The following is a 12,730-nucleotide window of genomic DNA, read 5'->3' on the forward strand; positions in this document are numbered from 1 at the left end:
CCGGCGCTGAGATGCGCCCACCTCTGGGGCAGGGCGGCCGCTTATATGGGGACCCCATGCCAGGCGCTGAGATTGGCCCACCTCTGGGGCAGGGCGGCCGCTTATATGGGGACCCCACGCCAGGCGCTGAGATGCGCCCACCTCTGGGGCGGGGCGGCCGTGGACCCGGGGACCCCTCGCCCGGCACCAAGATGCAGCCACCTCTGGGGCGGGGTGGCCATTTTCCAGGGACCCCTCACCCAGTGCAGAGATGCGGCCACCTCTGGGGCTGCTGGTGCCGAGGTCTGACACAGGAACCACACCCGGCCCCAGTTGATAGTTCCTTTACTTGTACCCTGTGCTCAGTGAGAGCCGCCCGCCCCCCGCCCACCCCACACACGGCTACAGCGCAACAGCCACAAATAAACAAAATCCCTGACCCACAGCATGAGCATCTGCAGCCCCTCCCAGGAGGGGGCCTAGGTCCTGACTCTACCCCCACCAGGCAGAGGCCCCTGGAGCAGACATGGGGGGCTGGGACACCCCCCGCTGAAAACCACTTTATAAATTCATGGCTAGATGAACAAGGGGCCACAGGCGCTGAAGCAGGAATAATGCCCAGAGAGGAATTCAGTGCTTTTCACTGGGGGGGTGAGCGGGAGCTGCCCCCCAGGAGCGGGGAGTTCCCCCTTCCAGAGCTCAGCAGGGGAGCCACAGTTAAAATTTCTGGGGGAGGAGGGAAGAGAAGGGACGCCCCCCCCCAAGTTAGACATTTAAAAGCCAGACCCCAGTTCTGGGGCCCACCCTGTACAGCAGTGAGATGGGGGGGCTTAGTGAGCCCCCCTCAGCGGGTAGGGGGCAGCATTAAAAAGCCCGGAGAGATACAGTTAAAATCCACCGCCCCACACCAGGGGCCAGGTCCCAGCTCCCTCCCCCCGCCCTCAGAAACCATCGTCATCCTGGTCGTCCTTGACTCCCCCCTTGAGCCGCAGGCGGGCGAAATCCTCGAAGACGATGTCGTCGTCCTGGCCGTAGCTGGGGTGGGGAGAGAGGGACAGATGTGGCATTAAGGGGGGGGGGGCTACTCCCTGCTGCCCCCCCACCAGCCTGTGGTAGACTGGTCCCTCTCCTAATCTAGGACCCTGCACTGGGGGGTGGGGGTGGGGAATCAGAAAGGAAAGCTCCCCGCCCCCCCCACAGCTTGTAACAGGAGACCCCCAGTCCCCTTCCCCCCCCCCCCGGAGAGTCTCTGGTAACCCACTCACCCCCCCCACAGATACAGCTAACTTAGTCCCTCCCCACGGGCCCCTCCCTGACACCGGTGTGTGGCGGGGCACAGCTAGGGGGCTTCCTGGGCACGGGGGAACATGGGGGGGCTCTTACTGGGTTTCAAATTCGATGAGGTTGGTGTCAACGGGGACGTCCGCTTCAGGGATAACTGGAGGGAGGGGAGAAAAAAGCATTAATCCTCCCAACCGGGCAACCTGCGACCCCTCGCCCCGTGCTGAGATGCGCCCACCTCTGGGGTGGGACGGCTGGTTACCCCTCGCCTGGTACTGAGATGCGGCCACCTCTGGGGCGGGGCGGGCGGTTACCCAGGGACCCCTCGCCTGCCGCTGAGATGCACCCACCTCTGGAGCGAGGTGGCTGGTTACACAGGGACCCCTTGCCCGGAGCTGAGATGCGCCCACCTCTGGAGCGAGGTGGCTGGTTACACAAGGACCCCTTGCCCAGAGCTGAGATGCGGCCACCTCTAGAGAGGGGCAGCCAGTGACCCAGGGGCTCTATTTAACTCTTACCTGACTGGGGCCGAGCCGGTGCAAACGCCTCGGGCGGCTTGGGGTGCATTAGCACAAAGGGCAGCTCCACAGACACGTCGCTGCGGGAAGAGTGAAGGGGATAGTGAGAGGGGGGTAGGGAAGGGGGAACCGGGTGGGGGGGGGAGAACATGTGACCAGGTACTTACCCTCCCCGCGATACAACCAGCTTCACCTTCACCCGGTACGAGACCAGAATCCCCAGCACCTCCTTGTTTGCCCCCTCCTTGACTCTGAAATAGAGCGCGGGGTCAGCATGCGCCTGCTTCTGGGGCGAGGCAGCTGGTTACAGGGACTCCTCGCCCAGCACTGAGATGCGCCCACCTCTGGGGCGGGGCGGCCGGTTACCCAGGGACTCCTGGCCCGGCGCTGAGATGTGCCCACCTCTGGGGTGGGAAGGCCAGTTACACGGGGACACCTCACCTGGCGCTGAGATGCGCCCACCTCTGGGGCGGGGCATCCGGTTACCCAGGGACCCCTGGCCCGGCGCTGAGATGCGCCCACCTCTGGGGCGGGGCGGCCGGTTACCCAGGGACCCCTCGCCCGGTGCTGAGATGTGCCCACCTCTGGGGTGGGAAGGCCGGTTACACGGGGACACCTCGCCCGGTGCTGAGATGCGCCCACCTCTGGGGCGGGGCGATGGGTATAAAGCCCCCCCGGCCCCGCTCACATGGTGCTGGAGGCCAGGTTGGTGTCCTCGTGTTTGAGTTTCCCGTCCAGCGCCAGGCCCCGCTTCTCCCGGTTCTGGCTCAGCAGCGGCGTCAGGGTGTAAACCCGGCAGAACGTGGAGCTGGGTGACACCTGGTCACTGGGCACAGAGCAGGTGGGGGGTCAGGGGCTGGGTCTCCTCCTAGCCCCCCAGCCAGGCACCCCCCCAAGCAAACCCAAGCCCCCTCCCTGCCCCCCCAGAGAACCTCCTTGCACCCCCCAGCCCCCTCCCTGTCCCCCTAGCCAGAGACCCCCCCATGCACCCCCAGCCCACTCCCTGCCGCGTCAGCCAGGGACCCCTCCCTTGCAATCCCACCCAGGGACCCCCCAGTGCACTCCCCGCCCCGCCCCCCGTGGATCTCTGACACCGGTGGGGGGGTCACTCACTCCTGCTCGGTCTGGGCCACCGGACACTTGTACTGGGCCGTGCTGAAGAGGCAGATGTCTGCGTATTGTCGCACTGCGGAGGGGATGGGGGGGGTCAGGCTTGGGGGGGGCATGGGCAGCCCCCCCCCCCCTCACTTGCCCCCCGGGGTCATTCGCATCCCCTGTGCTGGGGAGGTTACCCTCCCTGGGCACATGACCCCCCCAGCACGGCCCCCCCAACACACAGCTCCCCCGTACCATCCCCCCAGCACGACCCCCCCCAACACACAGCCCCCACTACTCCCCCCGTACAATCCCCCCAGCACGACCCCCCCAACACACAGCCCCCCTGTACCATCCCCCCAGCACACAGCCCCCAACACACAGCCCCCCTACTCCCCCGTACCATCCCCCCAGCACACAGCCCCCCGTACCATCCCCCCAGCACAACCCCCCAACACAGCCCCCCCGTACCATCCCCCCAGCACACAGCCCCCCGTACCATCCCCCCAGCACGACCCCCCCAACACAGCCCCCCGTACCATCCCCCCCAGCACGACCCCCCCAACACACAGCTCCCCCTACTCCCCCCGTACAATCCCCCCAGCACACAGCCCCCTCGTACCATCCCCCCAGCACGACCCCCCCAACACACAGCCCCCCCATACCATCCCCCCAGCACACAGCCCCCCCGTACCATCCCCCCAGCACGACCCCCCCAACACACAGCCCCCCCATACCATCCCCCCAGCACACAGCCCCCTCGTACCATCCCCCCAGCACGACCCCCCCAACACACAGCCCCCCCATACCATCCCCCCAGCACACAGCCCCCCCGTACCATCCCCCCAGCACGACCCCCACAACACACAGCTCCCCCTACTCGCCCCGTACAATCCCCCCAGCACGACCCCCCCAACACACAGCTCCCCCTACTCGCCCCGTACAATCCCCCCAGCACACAGCCCCTCGTACCATCCCCCCAGCACGACCCCCCCAACACACAGCCCCCCGTACCATCCCCCCAGCACACAGCCCCCCTACTCCCCCCGTACAATCCCCCCAGCACACAGCCCCCCCGTACCATCCCCCCAGCACGACCCCCCCAACACACAGCCCCCCTACTCCCCCCAGCACAGCCCCGCGCCCCTGGACCCACCTGAAACCTTGATCTTCTTCACGCTCTTGCTCGAGTTGTTCGTCACGTGGACGTTCACGCTGATGGGCTCCCCATGGTAATACAGCTGGGGGGGGGACACACACCGCGGGGGTCAGTGCGAGGCCCCCCCAGCCTCTTGCCCAATGACAGGACCCCCCAGCCTCCCCCTGGGCCCCCAGCTCCGCCCACCCACCCCTACCCCGGATCCAGCCCCGCCCCAAACCCCACGTCCACTCCCCCGAACCAAGCCCCCTTGGATCCACCCCCCAGCCCCCCCACCTCCTTGTCCAGCGAGGCCTCCAGGTGCAGGGACCGGTCCGACATGAGGAAGTGCCGGGTGGTCTCGGCCATGGGCTGGGGGCCCGGCTTCTCGGGCGCGTACTGCACCTTCCGGATCACCAGCCGTACCGAGTTCCTGGGGTGGGGGGCGGGAGTCAGAGCCCGCCGGACGCCTGGGTTCTCTCCCCAGCTCTGGGAGGGGAGTGGGGGCTGGTGGTTAGAGCAGGGGGGCTGGGAGCTAGGACTCCTGGGTTCTCTCCCCGGCTCTGGGAGGGGAGTGGGGGCTGGTGGGTCAGAGCAGGGGGGGCTGGGAGCCTGGACTCCTGGGTTCTCTCCCCGGCTCTGGGAGGGGAGTGGGGGCTGGTGGGTCAGAGCAGGGGGGGCTGGGAGCCTGGACTCCTGGGTTCTCTCCCCGGCTCTGGGAGGGGAGTGGGGGCTGGTGGGTTGGAGCAGGGGGGGCTGGGAGCCAGGACTCCTGGGTTCTCTCCCCGGCTCTGGGAGGGGAGTGGGGTCTGGTGGGTCAGAGCAGGGGGGGCTGGGAGCCAGGACTCCTGGGTTCTCTCCCCAGCTCTGGGAGGGGAGTAGGGGCTGGTGGGTCAGATCTGGGGGGGCTGGGAGCCAGGACTCCTGGGTTCTCTCCCAGCTCTGGGAGGGGAGGAGGTCTCGCTCGCTGCCTGTCTGCAGCCTGCGCTGGGGGCTCACCCTGGGGTCTCCGGTACCTTTTGTGAATCTTTTCTTCCAGGGATTTGGCACAGAAAGCTCGGATCTCAAAATCGACCCCACAAGCCTGAGATTGTGAGAAAAAACCCATTAGCCCGGTGCCCCTCACTCCCAACCCGCAGCCCCTGCGCCCCCCGCCCCAGCTCTGCCGGTGCCCCTCACTCGCAACCCACAGCCCCTGCTAGCCTAGCACTGCCGGTGCCCCTCGCTCCCGACCCACAGCTCTGTCCCCTCCCAGCTCTGCCGGTGCCCCTTGCTCCTGACCCCCAGCTCTGCCCCCCCCCCCCGGCTCTGCCTGTGCCCCTCACTCCTGATCTGCAGCCCCTGCCTCCCGCCCCATGTCTGCCAGTGCCCCTCGCTCCCGACCCGCAGCCCCTGCTAGCCCAGTCCTGCCCCCCCCCCAACTCTGCCGGTGCCCCTCACTGTCAACTTGCAGCCCCTGCGAGCCCAGCCCAGCCCCCCCCCCCCCCGCCCTGTCGGTGCCCCTCACTCCCGACCCCCCCCAGTCTGTACCTTGCCCGTGTCCTCTGGGCCGGGTTGTAGCGTCACGGAGCAGGGCAGGTTCTGTGGGATCTGAGACACAGGGTGCGTTACATGGGGTTCTCCTGGGGGGTGAGGGGTGTCTCTCTTGGAAGATGAAGGGGGGTGCTGGGGGGGGTTCCCGGGGCTGTCTCGCCATGAAGGCAAAGGGAGGGCATTGGGGGGGTTCCTGGGGCTGCCTTGCAATGAAGGCAATGGGGGAACGTTGGGGGGGTAGGGGATCGGGGGGACTCACTGTGAAGGCAAAGAGGGGGCATTTGGGGGGTTCCCGGGGCTGTCTCGCTGTGAAGGCGATGGGGGAACGTGGGGGGGGTAGGGGATTGGGGGACTCACTGTGAAGGCAAAGTGGGGGCATTGGGGGTGTTCCCGGGGCTGTCTCGCTGTGAAGGCGATGGGGGCACGTGGGGGGGGGTAGGGGATCGGGGGACTCACCGTGAAGGCAAAGTGGGGGCATTGGGGGTGTTCCCGGGGCTGTCTCGCTGTGAAGGTGATGGGGGAACGTTGGGGGGGTAGGGGATCAGGGGGGACTCACTGTGAAGGCAAAGTGGGGGCATTGGGGGGGTTCCCGGGGCTGTCTCGTTGTGAAGGCGATGGGGGAACGTGGGGGGGGGGTAGGGGATCAGGGGGGACTCACTGTGAAGGCGAAGGGGGGGCATTGGGGGCGTTCCCGGGGCTGTCTCGCTGTGAAGGCAAAGGGAGGGCGATGGGGGGGTTCCTGGGACTGTCTCGCTGTGAAGGCGATGGGGGAACGTGGGGGGGGTAGGGGATCGGGGGGACTCACCGTGAAGGCAAAGGGGTGGGCGTTGGCCCCCAGTTTGCGCAGCAGCCGCTCCTGCAGCCGGGTGGGGGGGTGCCGCTCCTCGGGCAGGGGGGGCACGGGCTGGCAGGTGGCCGAGAACAGGTCCTTACGGAACGACAGGCCCAGCACGTCCAGGTCCTCGCGCCCATAGCGGAAGGCGCAGGTCAGCATCACAAACACTGGGGGGGGGGGGGGGGGGAGAACAAGGTGGGGGTGAGGGGAGGGGCCTCAGCCAGATCCGCCCCCACCTCCCCAGTCTCTTCCATCTCTCCTAGGGAAGCCGTCCCAGGCCTTCCCTTGGTTTGGTTGCCCTGATTCCCGCGAGGGGGCGACCGGAGCTGCCCGCCGGATTTGAGGTGTGGGCGTCCCATGGATTTAGAGAGAGGGGATCGGATATTTCTACTCATGGGGGATATTGCCCTCCTGCACAGAGTTCACGTGCCCCACAGATTTCTTTGCTTCCCCGCAGCAAAATGACTTCCTGATGGGGAAGAACAGAAGAGCGGCCAGCCTGGGTCAGACCGAGGGTCCATCGAGCCCAGGGTCCTGTCTGCCGACCACGGCCAGTGCCAGGCGCCCCCGAGGGAACGAACAGAACAGGGAATCACCAAGCAACCCAGCCCGTCGCCCATTCCCAGCTCTGGCAAACAGAGGCCAGGGACCCCATCCCTGCCCCGCCTGGCTAATAGCCATCGATGGGCCCGTCCTCTGGGATCTTCTCTAGTTCTTCTTTGAACCCTGGTATGGTCTTGGCCTTCACAACATCCCCTGGCGAGGAGTTCCCCAGGTTCCTTGTGCATCATGTGAAGAAATACTTCCTTTCGAAGAAATACTGCACGTGACCCCCCCCCCCCAGCGGTATGTTTCGACAGGGCAGGTGGCAGAGAGGCAAACCACTGTGGGGCAGGAGACGGGACTAGGGAAGACTCAGCTGGTGGCTCCTACCTTGCGCCGGCTCAGCTGCTAGACACAGCTGGGCTGGGGACGATGGGACTTCCTCTTCCCTTGCACAGCATCCGGGGCTGGGTCAGACCCACCCCAGATTTGTCCCTCGGCTGCAGAAAGTTCTGCCAACTCCCCACCCCCCACTTCCTGCACCTGGCACTCCTCAGCTGCAGGGGGAGGGATCCCTGTGCAGGGAGCTGCTCCCCCAGCCACCAAACCCCCATCTATATAGCCAGACCCTCCCGGCGAGCCTCACCCCACACCTAGAACCCGCCCCCCCCGCACCTGGACCACCCCAATGAGCCACCCATACCCAGCTCCCGCCCCACTAAGCCCCCCACACTCAGAACCCCTGCTGAGCTCTGTCTCACCCCCCACATATCCCAGAATCCCCCCACAAAAAGCCCCTGTGCATCCAGATCCCCTCCACACCCGGATCCCCCACTGAGCCGCCCGCACCCAGACTGCCCCACACAGAACCCCCTCAACCCACACCTGGATCCTGCCTTGCTGAGCCTGCCTGCCCGCACCTGGTGCCCTTGGCACAGCGGGGCAGGGTCCTGGGGTGTTTCTGGGGCTGGCCCGGTCCTTGCGCCGAGTCAGGGTTGGAGCCTCCACGTTTATCTGGCAAATCAAATGTGCCGAATTTTGCAGCGTTTTAAACCATTGCGTGCCTGAGTGCTCTTGCGGCTTCCCTGGAAAGTCCTTTTTCTGCGGGGAAGCGAAGAACTGTGCGGAGGACAGAAATTCTGCGCACGCGCAGTGGTGCACTCTCACCCCAGGAGTACATGATGTTTTCCCATGGGCTCCTGGCTCCTTTCCCATGGGACGCTGACACCCCCCACCCGGGAGAACAAAAACACAAGGGGTGGGCCTGAATGCTCAGCTCTGCCCCTACCCCCAGCCAGTCAGGGTCAAAGCAGGGAGTGAAGCCTAGAATTCCCCCCACGCCTCCTCTCACCTTTCCGATCCTTCAGGTACTCAGGGTCCACCAGCACCACGCCATCTGCACGGGAACCGGGGTGGGGGTGAGACTGGGACAGGATCCCACTGCCCTGTAGTAATCCCCAACCACCACTGCCCACCCCCCACTTTCTCCCCACACCCCCAACCACCCCATAGCCATCCCTACCCCCCATGGAGCCATCCCCAGCACCAGCCCTCCACCGCCCCCAAAGTACCCCATAGCTATCCCAACCCTCCACAAGCCATCCCCACAGCCAACCCTCCAGAGCCACCCCAACCACCCCCATCCGCCCACAGCCACCTGCTCCCCTAAACCCCAGCCCCCCATTACTCCCCAGAGCCTCTCCCAGCGCCCTTCCTGTGAATCCTTTCCCCAATTCCCATGGCCAGCCCCCCCCCATCAGCCCTCCAACTCCTCCCCAAACTCACCCACGGGATCCACCCGGTCCAGGTGATCCACGAAGTCCCGCTTTCCCAGGTAGACGGTGAGCTGTGGGGACAGACGGACATGGGGGTGGGAGTAGCGGGGGGGACAGACGGCACCCCGGGGGGGGGGGTCTCCCAGGTCAAGGCTCCTCCGAAGCAGGTTGCCAGAGCCCACAATGAACCTCCCCAGGCCCCTGCCCCCGTTACCTGGGTCCCCAGCCGTTTCGTGAACACCCGGATGCCTCGGGGCACCTCGCAGCGAATCCTGTCCAGCTCGAGGGGCTCCATTCCCCCACACCCCACACCCCCTGCCTTCTTCCAGCGCCGGCGTCTGTTTATCTGCCGGCTCCCAACTCCCCCGGACTCTACGGGGAGGGGCCCCCAGGGATGGGGGAAGCCAATCAGGAGGTGGGGGGGGCAGGTGCGTGGAGACCCAACGTAAACAAACCATCGCTCTGCAGTGGGGCGGGGGGGAGTTTAACCCTTTGCTACCTGGAGGCGGCAGGGCCCATCTCCCCACACCAGACCCTGACACGACCCCACCCCCGCCAATACCATGGAGAAGAGCCCCCCCAGGACCTCCCCCCACACTCTCCTGGGCCCTGCCTCCACCCCACAGGCCACGCCTCCGCCACCCCCAGCCTCTCTGTGCACAAGCCCCCCGGCCAAGCCGTGCGAGGACTGGGCGCTCACTCGCGCGTGCAAAGACCCGTGCGATGGGAGGGGGACAGGATCCTCGTTGTCAGCGCACGAGGGAGGAAACCAGGCAGGGGAGGAATCACCACAGCAAACCAAAGTGGGGAGCGACCATTTCTCACACACAGCGCCTGAGGCTGGGGGGGCAGGGGCTGCGGGTCGGGAGTGAGGGGCAGCGGCAGAGCGGGGGGGGGGGGCTGGGCTGTCACTCACCTTGCAATTGGGACTTGATTTCTTGAAGACCCTGGGGGGGGAAGACAGGGGTCAGAATTGACTGGTAGAAACCCCCCCCCCAAAAAAAACTCAGCCTCTCCCCCCATCCATCTCTGGGTACCCCAGGCTGACCTTTGACCCCTCCCCCCCAAAGCTCAGGCTTAGCTGGTTGCTATGGAAACAGGATCCAGACCAGCTGCCCTGGTGAAACCATAGCAACGGGAACATGGGGGGGGAAGCCTACGGGATCCTTGTTCCCCTCCCGCCCGGATGGGGGGGCAGGAGTGACCCAGGTCCTGCCCCCACCTCACCCTGAAAGGGGCCCCCACAGAATCCCTTCCCCGGCCCCCCAGATACAGGCCTGACCCACATGGCCTATTTCCCGGGCGTGGGGCAGGGAATTCCCCCAGCTCCAGCCCAGGGGACGGCACCCCCCATTTCTCCCCCCCAATCTGCCTGGGAGGGGGATCCCCACGCCAGCCCGCTCTTAGCCGGGGGGGGGGTGTGGGGATGGACAGAACAGGACCCAGGACTCTCCCCCCACACTTGGTCCCATAGGGGGGATTCAGAGCTGGTCTCCCCAACCCGCCGGCAACCCCCAGGTTGCTATGGAAACTGCCCGGGGGGGACAAATGGGCTGACTTTGGGGGTCATGGCCCTCGCCCCCACCCCCCCAGGAGCTAAGATGGGGGGGAAGGGACCATGGGGCTGCCTCCCCTCCCCCCCGGAAGGCGCAGCAATTTGTAGTGCGGCCTCAGAGCCGTGGGGGGGGGGGCAGGGCTGCCAGGGGCTGCGGGTTGGGAGGGAGGGGCACTGGCAGAGCTGGGGTGGGGGGGGCCGGGCTGCCAGGGGCTGTAGGTCAGGAGTGAGGGGCCAGGGCTTGGTGGAGGGGGGGCTGGCACGAGCTGGGGACATGCCTCTGACAGGACGTGGCGTTTCCTGTTTTGTTTCCTAGGCAGGATATTGTGAGGAAGTCCCGGGGGGGGGGGACGCGGGTGACAGTTGTGGGGGGGTGAGGCACGTGACAGTTGGGGGGTCTCCCTGCACCCCAGGATTCTGCTACTGGACCCCGATCCTGAGCCCGCTCCACGGCGACACCTGGGGGATGTGACGGAGTCGGGCCCCCTCCCTCCCCCGAGACAGGCCCCTGTACAAACAGCCACCCCACCCCAGAGGTGGCTGCATCTCCAGTCTGGGAGCTGTTTGGGGTCGGAACTGAGCCTTTTTTTGAAGCCAACTGGGGAGGGAACAACTGGGATCCCCCCTCCCCATCACGGCCCCTTCCCCCCTCACTTCTACTCCACTCCCCGCCCCCGGGGCAGTTACTGACATCCGACCGCTGAGCTCTGCGGCTTTCACTTCCTCTTTCTGACCCACCCCGGAGCCAGGAGAGTCCCCACAGCTCCCAACGGCCCCAAAGCCCAGGGCTGGGGGAGCAGGGGCTGTGGGTCGGGAGTGAGGGGCACGGCCAGGGCTGGGGGGGGCAGGGCTCCTGACCTCCAACCCCTTATCACCGGGGCAATTAACCCCAGGCAACAAACGTCCTCACCAAACATCCCAGACAGGTGCCTCTCGGTGCCAGCCCCAGCCCTGGGGGTAGGGGGCACATACCATGGGCCGGGGCCCTGTATCCCCTGTATCCCTAAAGGACCCAGGTGTCCTGGACCTAAGTGACACTCGCCTAAGATGCCCTGAGGAACCCAGGCATCCGGGGCATGGCCGGCGCCAGGGGTCGATGTCACTGTAAATCCAGTTCTGCCCCGAGCGCCTGGCACAGCCGGATTAGCTGTGGGGTTGGGGGGAGGTATCTGGGTCTTCCCGGGCCTGACCCACATCCTGGAACGCCTGGGTTCTCTCCCCGGCTCTGGGAGGGGAATGGGGGCTGGTGGATTAGAGCAGGGGGGCTGGGAGCCCGGACTCCTGGGTTCTCCCCCCGGCTCTGGGAGGGGAGTGGGGGCTGGTGGGTCAGAGCAGGGGGGCTGGGAGCCAGGACTCCTGGGTTCTCTCCCTGGCTCTGGGAGGGGAGTGGGGGGCTGGTGGTTAGAGCAGGGGGGCTGGGAGCCAGGACTCCTGGGTTCTCCCCCCGGCTCTGGGAGGGGGGGGCGGGAGCCCGGACGCCTGGGTTCTCTCCCCGGCTCTGGGAGGGGAGTGGCGGCTGGTGGGTTAGGGCAGTGGGGGCTGGGAGCCTGGACTCCTGGGTTCTCTCCCCGGCTCTGGGAGGGGAGTGGGGGCTGGTGGGTTAGAGCAGGGGGGGCTGGGAGCCAGGACTCCTGGGTTCTCTCCCCGGCTCTGGGAGGAGAGTGGGGGCTGGTGGGTCAGAGCAGGGGGTCTGGGAGCCAGGACTCCTGGGTTCTCTCCCTGGCTCTGGGAAGGGAGTGGGGGCTGGTGGGTCAGAGCAGGGGGGGCTGGGAACCAGGACTCCTGGGTTGTCCCCCCGGCTCTGGGAGCGGGGGCGGGAGCCCGGACGCCTGGGTTCTCTCCCCGGCTCTGCGAGGGGAGTGGGGGCTGGTGGGTAGAGCAGGGGGGGGCTGGGAGCCAGGACTCCTGGGTTCTCTCCCTGGCTCTGGGAGGGGAGTGGGGGCTGGCGGATCAGAGCAGGGGGGCTGGGAGCCAGGACTCCTGGGTTCTCTCCCCGGCTCTGGGAGGGGAGTGGGGGCTGGTGGGTCAGAGCAGGGGGGGCTGGGGACCAGGACTCCTGGGTTCTCCCCCCGGCTCTGGGAGGGGAGTGGGGGCTGGTGGGTTGGAGCAGGGGAGGCGGGAGCCCGGACGCCTGGGTTCTCCCCCCGGCTCTGGGAGGGGGGGCGGGAGCCCGGACGCCTGGGTTCTCCGCCCGCCGGGGCAATGGGGGTGACCTCCCCCCGCCCCCCGGCCGGCCCCCACCTGGTCCCCGCCTTCTCCCCCATGGCGGCTCCGGGCGCCGCACGCGCCGCGCTGGGCTCGGGGCTCCGGGTGCGGGTGGCGCGCGGGAGCGGACCCGAGTGAAGCCATGGGCAGCCCCGGGGGCCCGGGTCACGTGGGGGGGAGGCGCAGCCAATCAGGGGGCGCGCCCGGGAGGAGGCGGATGGGGGAAGAGACGTCAGGGAGGGGCGTGTTGCTGCAGCCTTGTGGCGAGCGAGG

The 12,730-nt window shown here is 67.1% G+C and overlaps 1 protein-coding gene across 3 annotated transcripts; it reads right to left on the minus strand.

Moving 5' to 3' along the window:
- Positions 1-308: 308 nt before the first annotated feature.
- Positions 309-12,597, minus strand: ARRB2 (arrestin beta 2). Of its 3 annotated transcripts, XM_050933637.1 has the most exons (15): positions 12,494-12,597; positions 9,614-9,644; positions 8,708-8,768; positions 8,274-8,318; positions 6,350-6,546; positions 5,542-5,601; positions 5,028-5,095; positions 4,309-4,444; positions 4,030-4,114; positions 2,892-2,964; positions 2,467-2,604; positions 1,946-2,029; positions 1,779-1,858; positions 1,363-1,417; positions 309-1,014 (listed from the first exon to the last, which is right to left on the minus strand). In XM_050933637.1, exons 1-15 carry the CDS (start codon positions 12,514-12,516, stop codon positions 921-923), a joined length of 1,230 nt encoding a protein of 409 aa, XP_050789594.1. In that variant the 5' UTR covers positions 12,517-12,597; the 3' UTR covers positions 309-920. The 3 variants fall into 3 exon arrangements, with proteins under 3 accessions (XP_050789594.1, XP_050789593.1, XP_050789596.1); XM_050933636.1 differs by lacking the exons at positions 9,614-9,644; positions 12,494-12,597 and adding an exon at positions 8,912-9,560; XM_050933639.1 differs by lacking the exons at positions 5,542-5,601; positions 6,350-6,546; positions 8,274-8,318; ... (1 more) ...; positions 9,614-9,644; positions 12,494-12,597 and having other exon boundaries at positions 5,011-5,089.
- Between the last annotated feature and the right edge of the window lie 133 nt (positions 12,598-12,730).

This window comes from Gopherus flavomarginatus, chromosome 23 (assembly GCF_025201925.1).
Source record: "Gopherus flavomarginatus isolate rGopFla2 chromosome 23, rGopFla2.mat.asm, whole genome shotgun sequence".
Classification (NCBI taxonomy): domain Eukaryota; kingdom Metazoa; phylum Chordata; order Testudines; family Testudinidae; genus Gopherus; species Gopherus flavomarginatus.

Excerpts from the sequence above, each read along its gene's own strand:
- ARRB2 (XM_050933636.1), bottom strand. The coding sequence starts at position 8,992 with ATGGAGCCCCTCGAGCTGGACAGGATTCGCTGCGAGGTGCCCCGAGGC. Across the intron at positions 5,602-6,349 it reads CCCACCCCTTTGCCTTCACG|ATCCCACAGAACCTGCCCTG; the intron begins GTGAGTCCCCCC and ends CCTGTGTCTCAG. Across the intron at positions 1,015-1,362 it reads CTCATCGAATTTGAAACCCA|CTACGGCCAGGACGACGACA; the intron begins GTAAGAGCCCCC and ends TCCCCACCCCAG.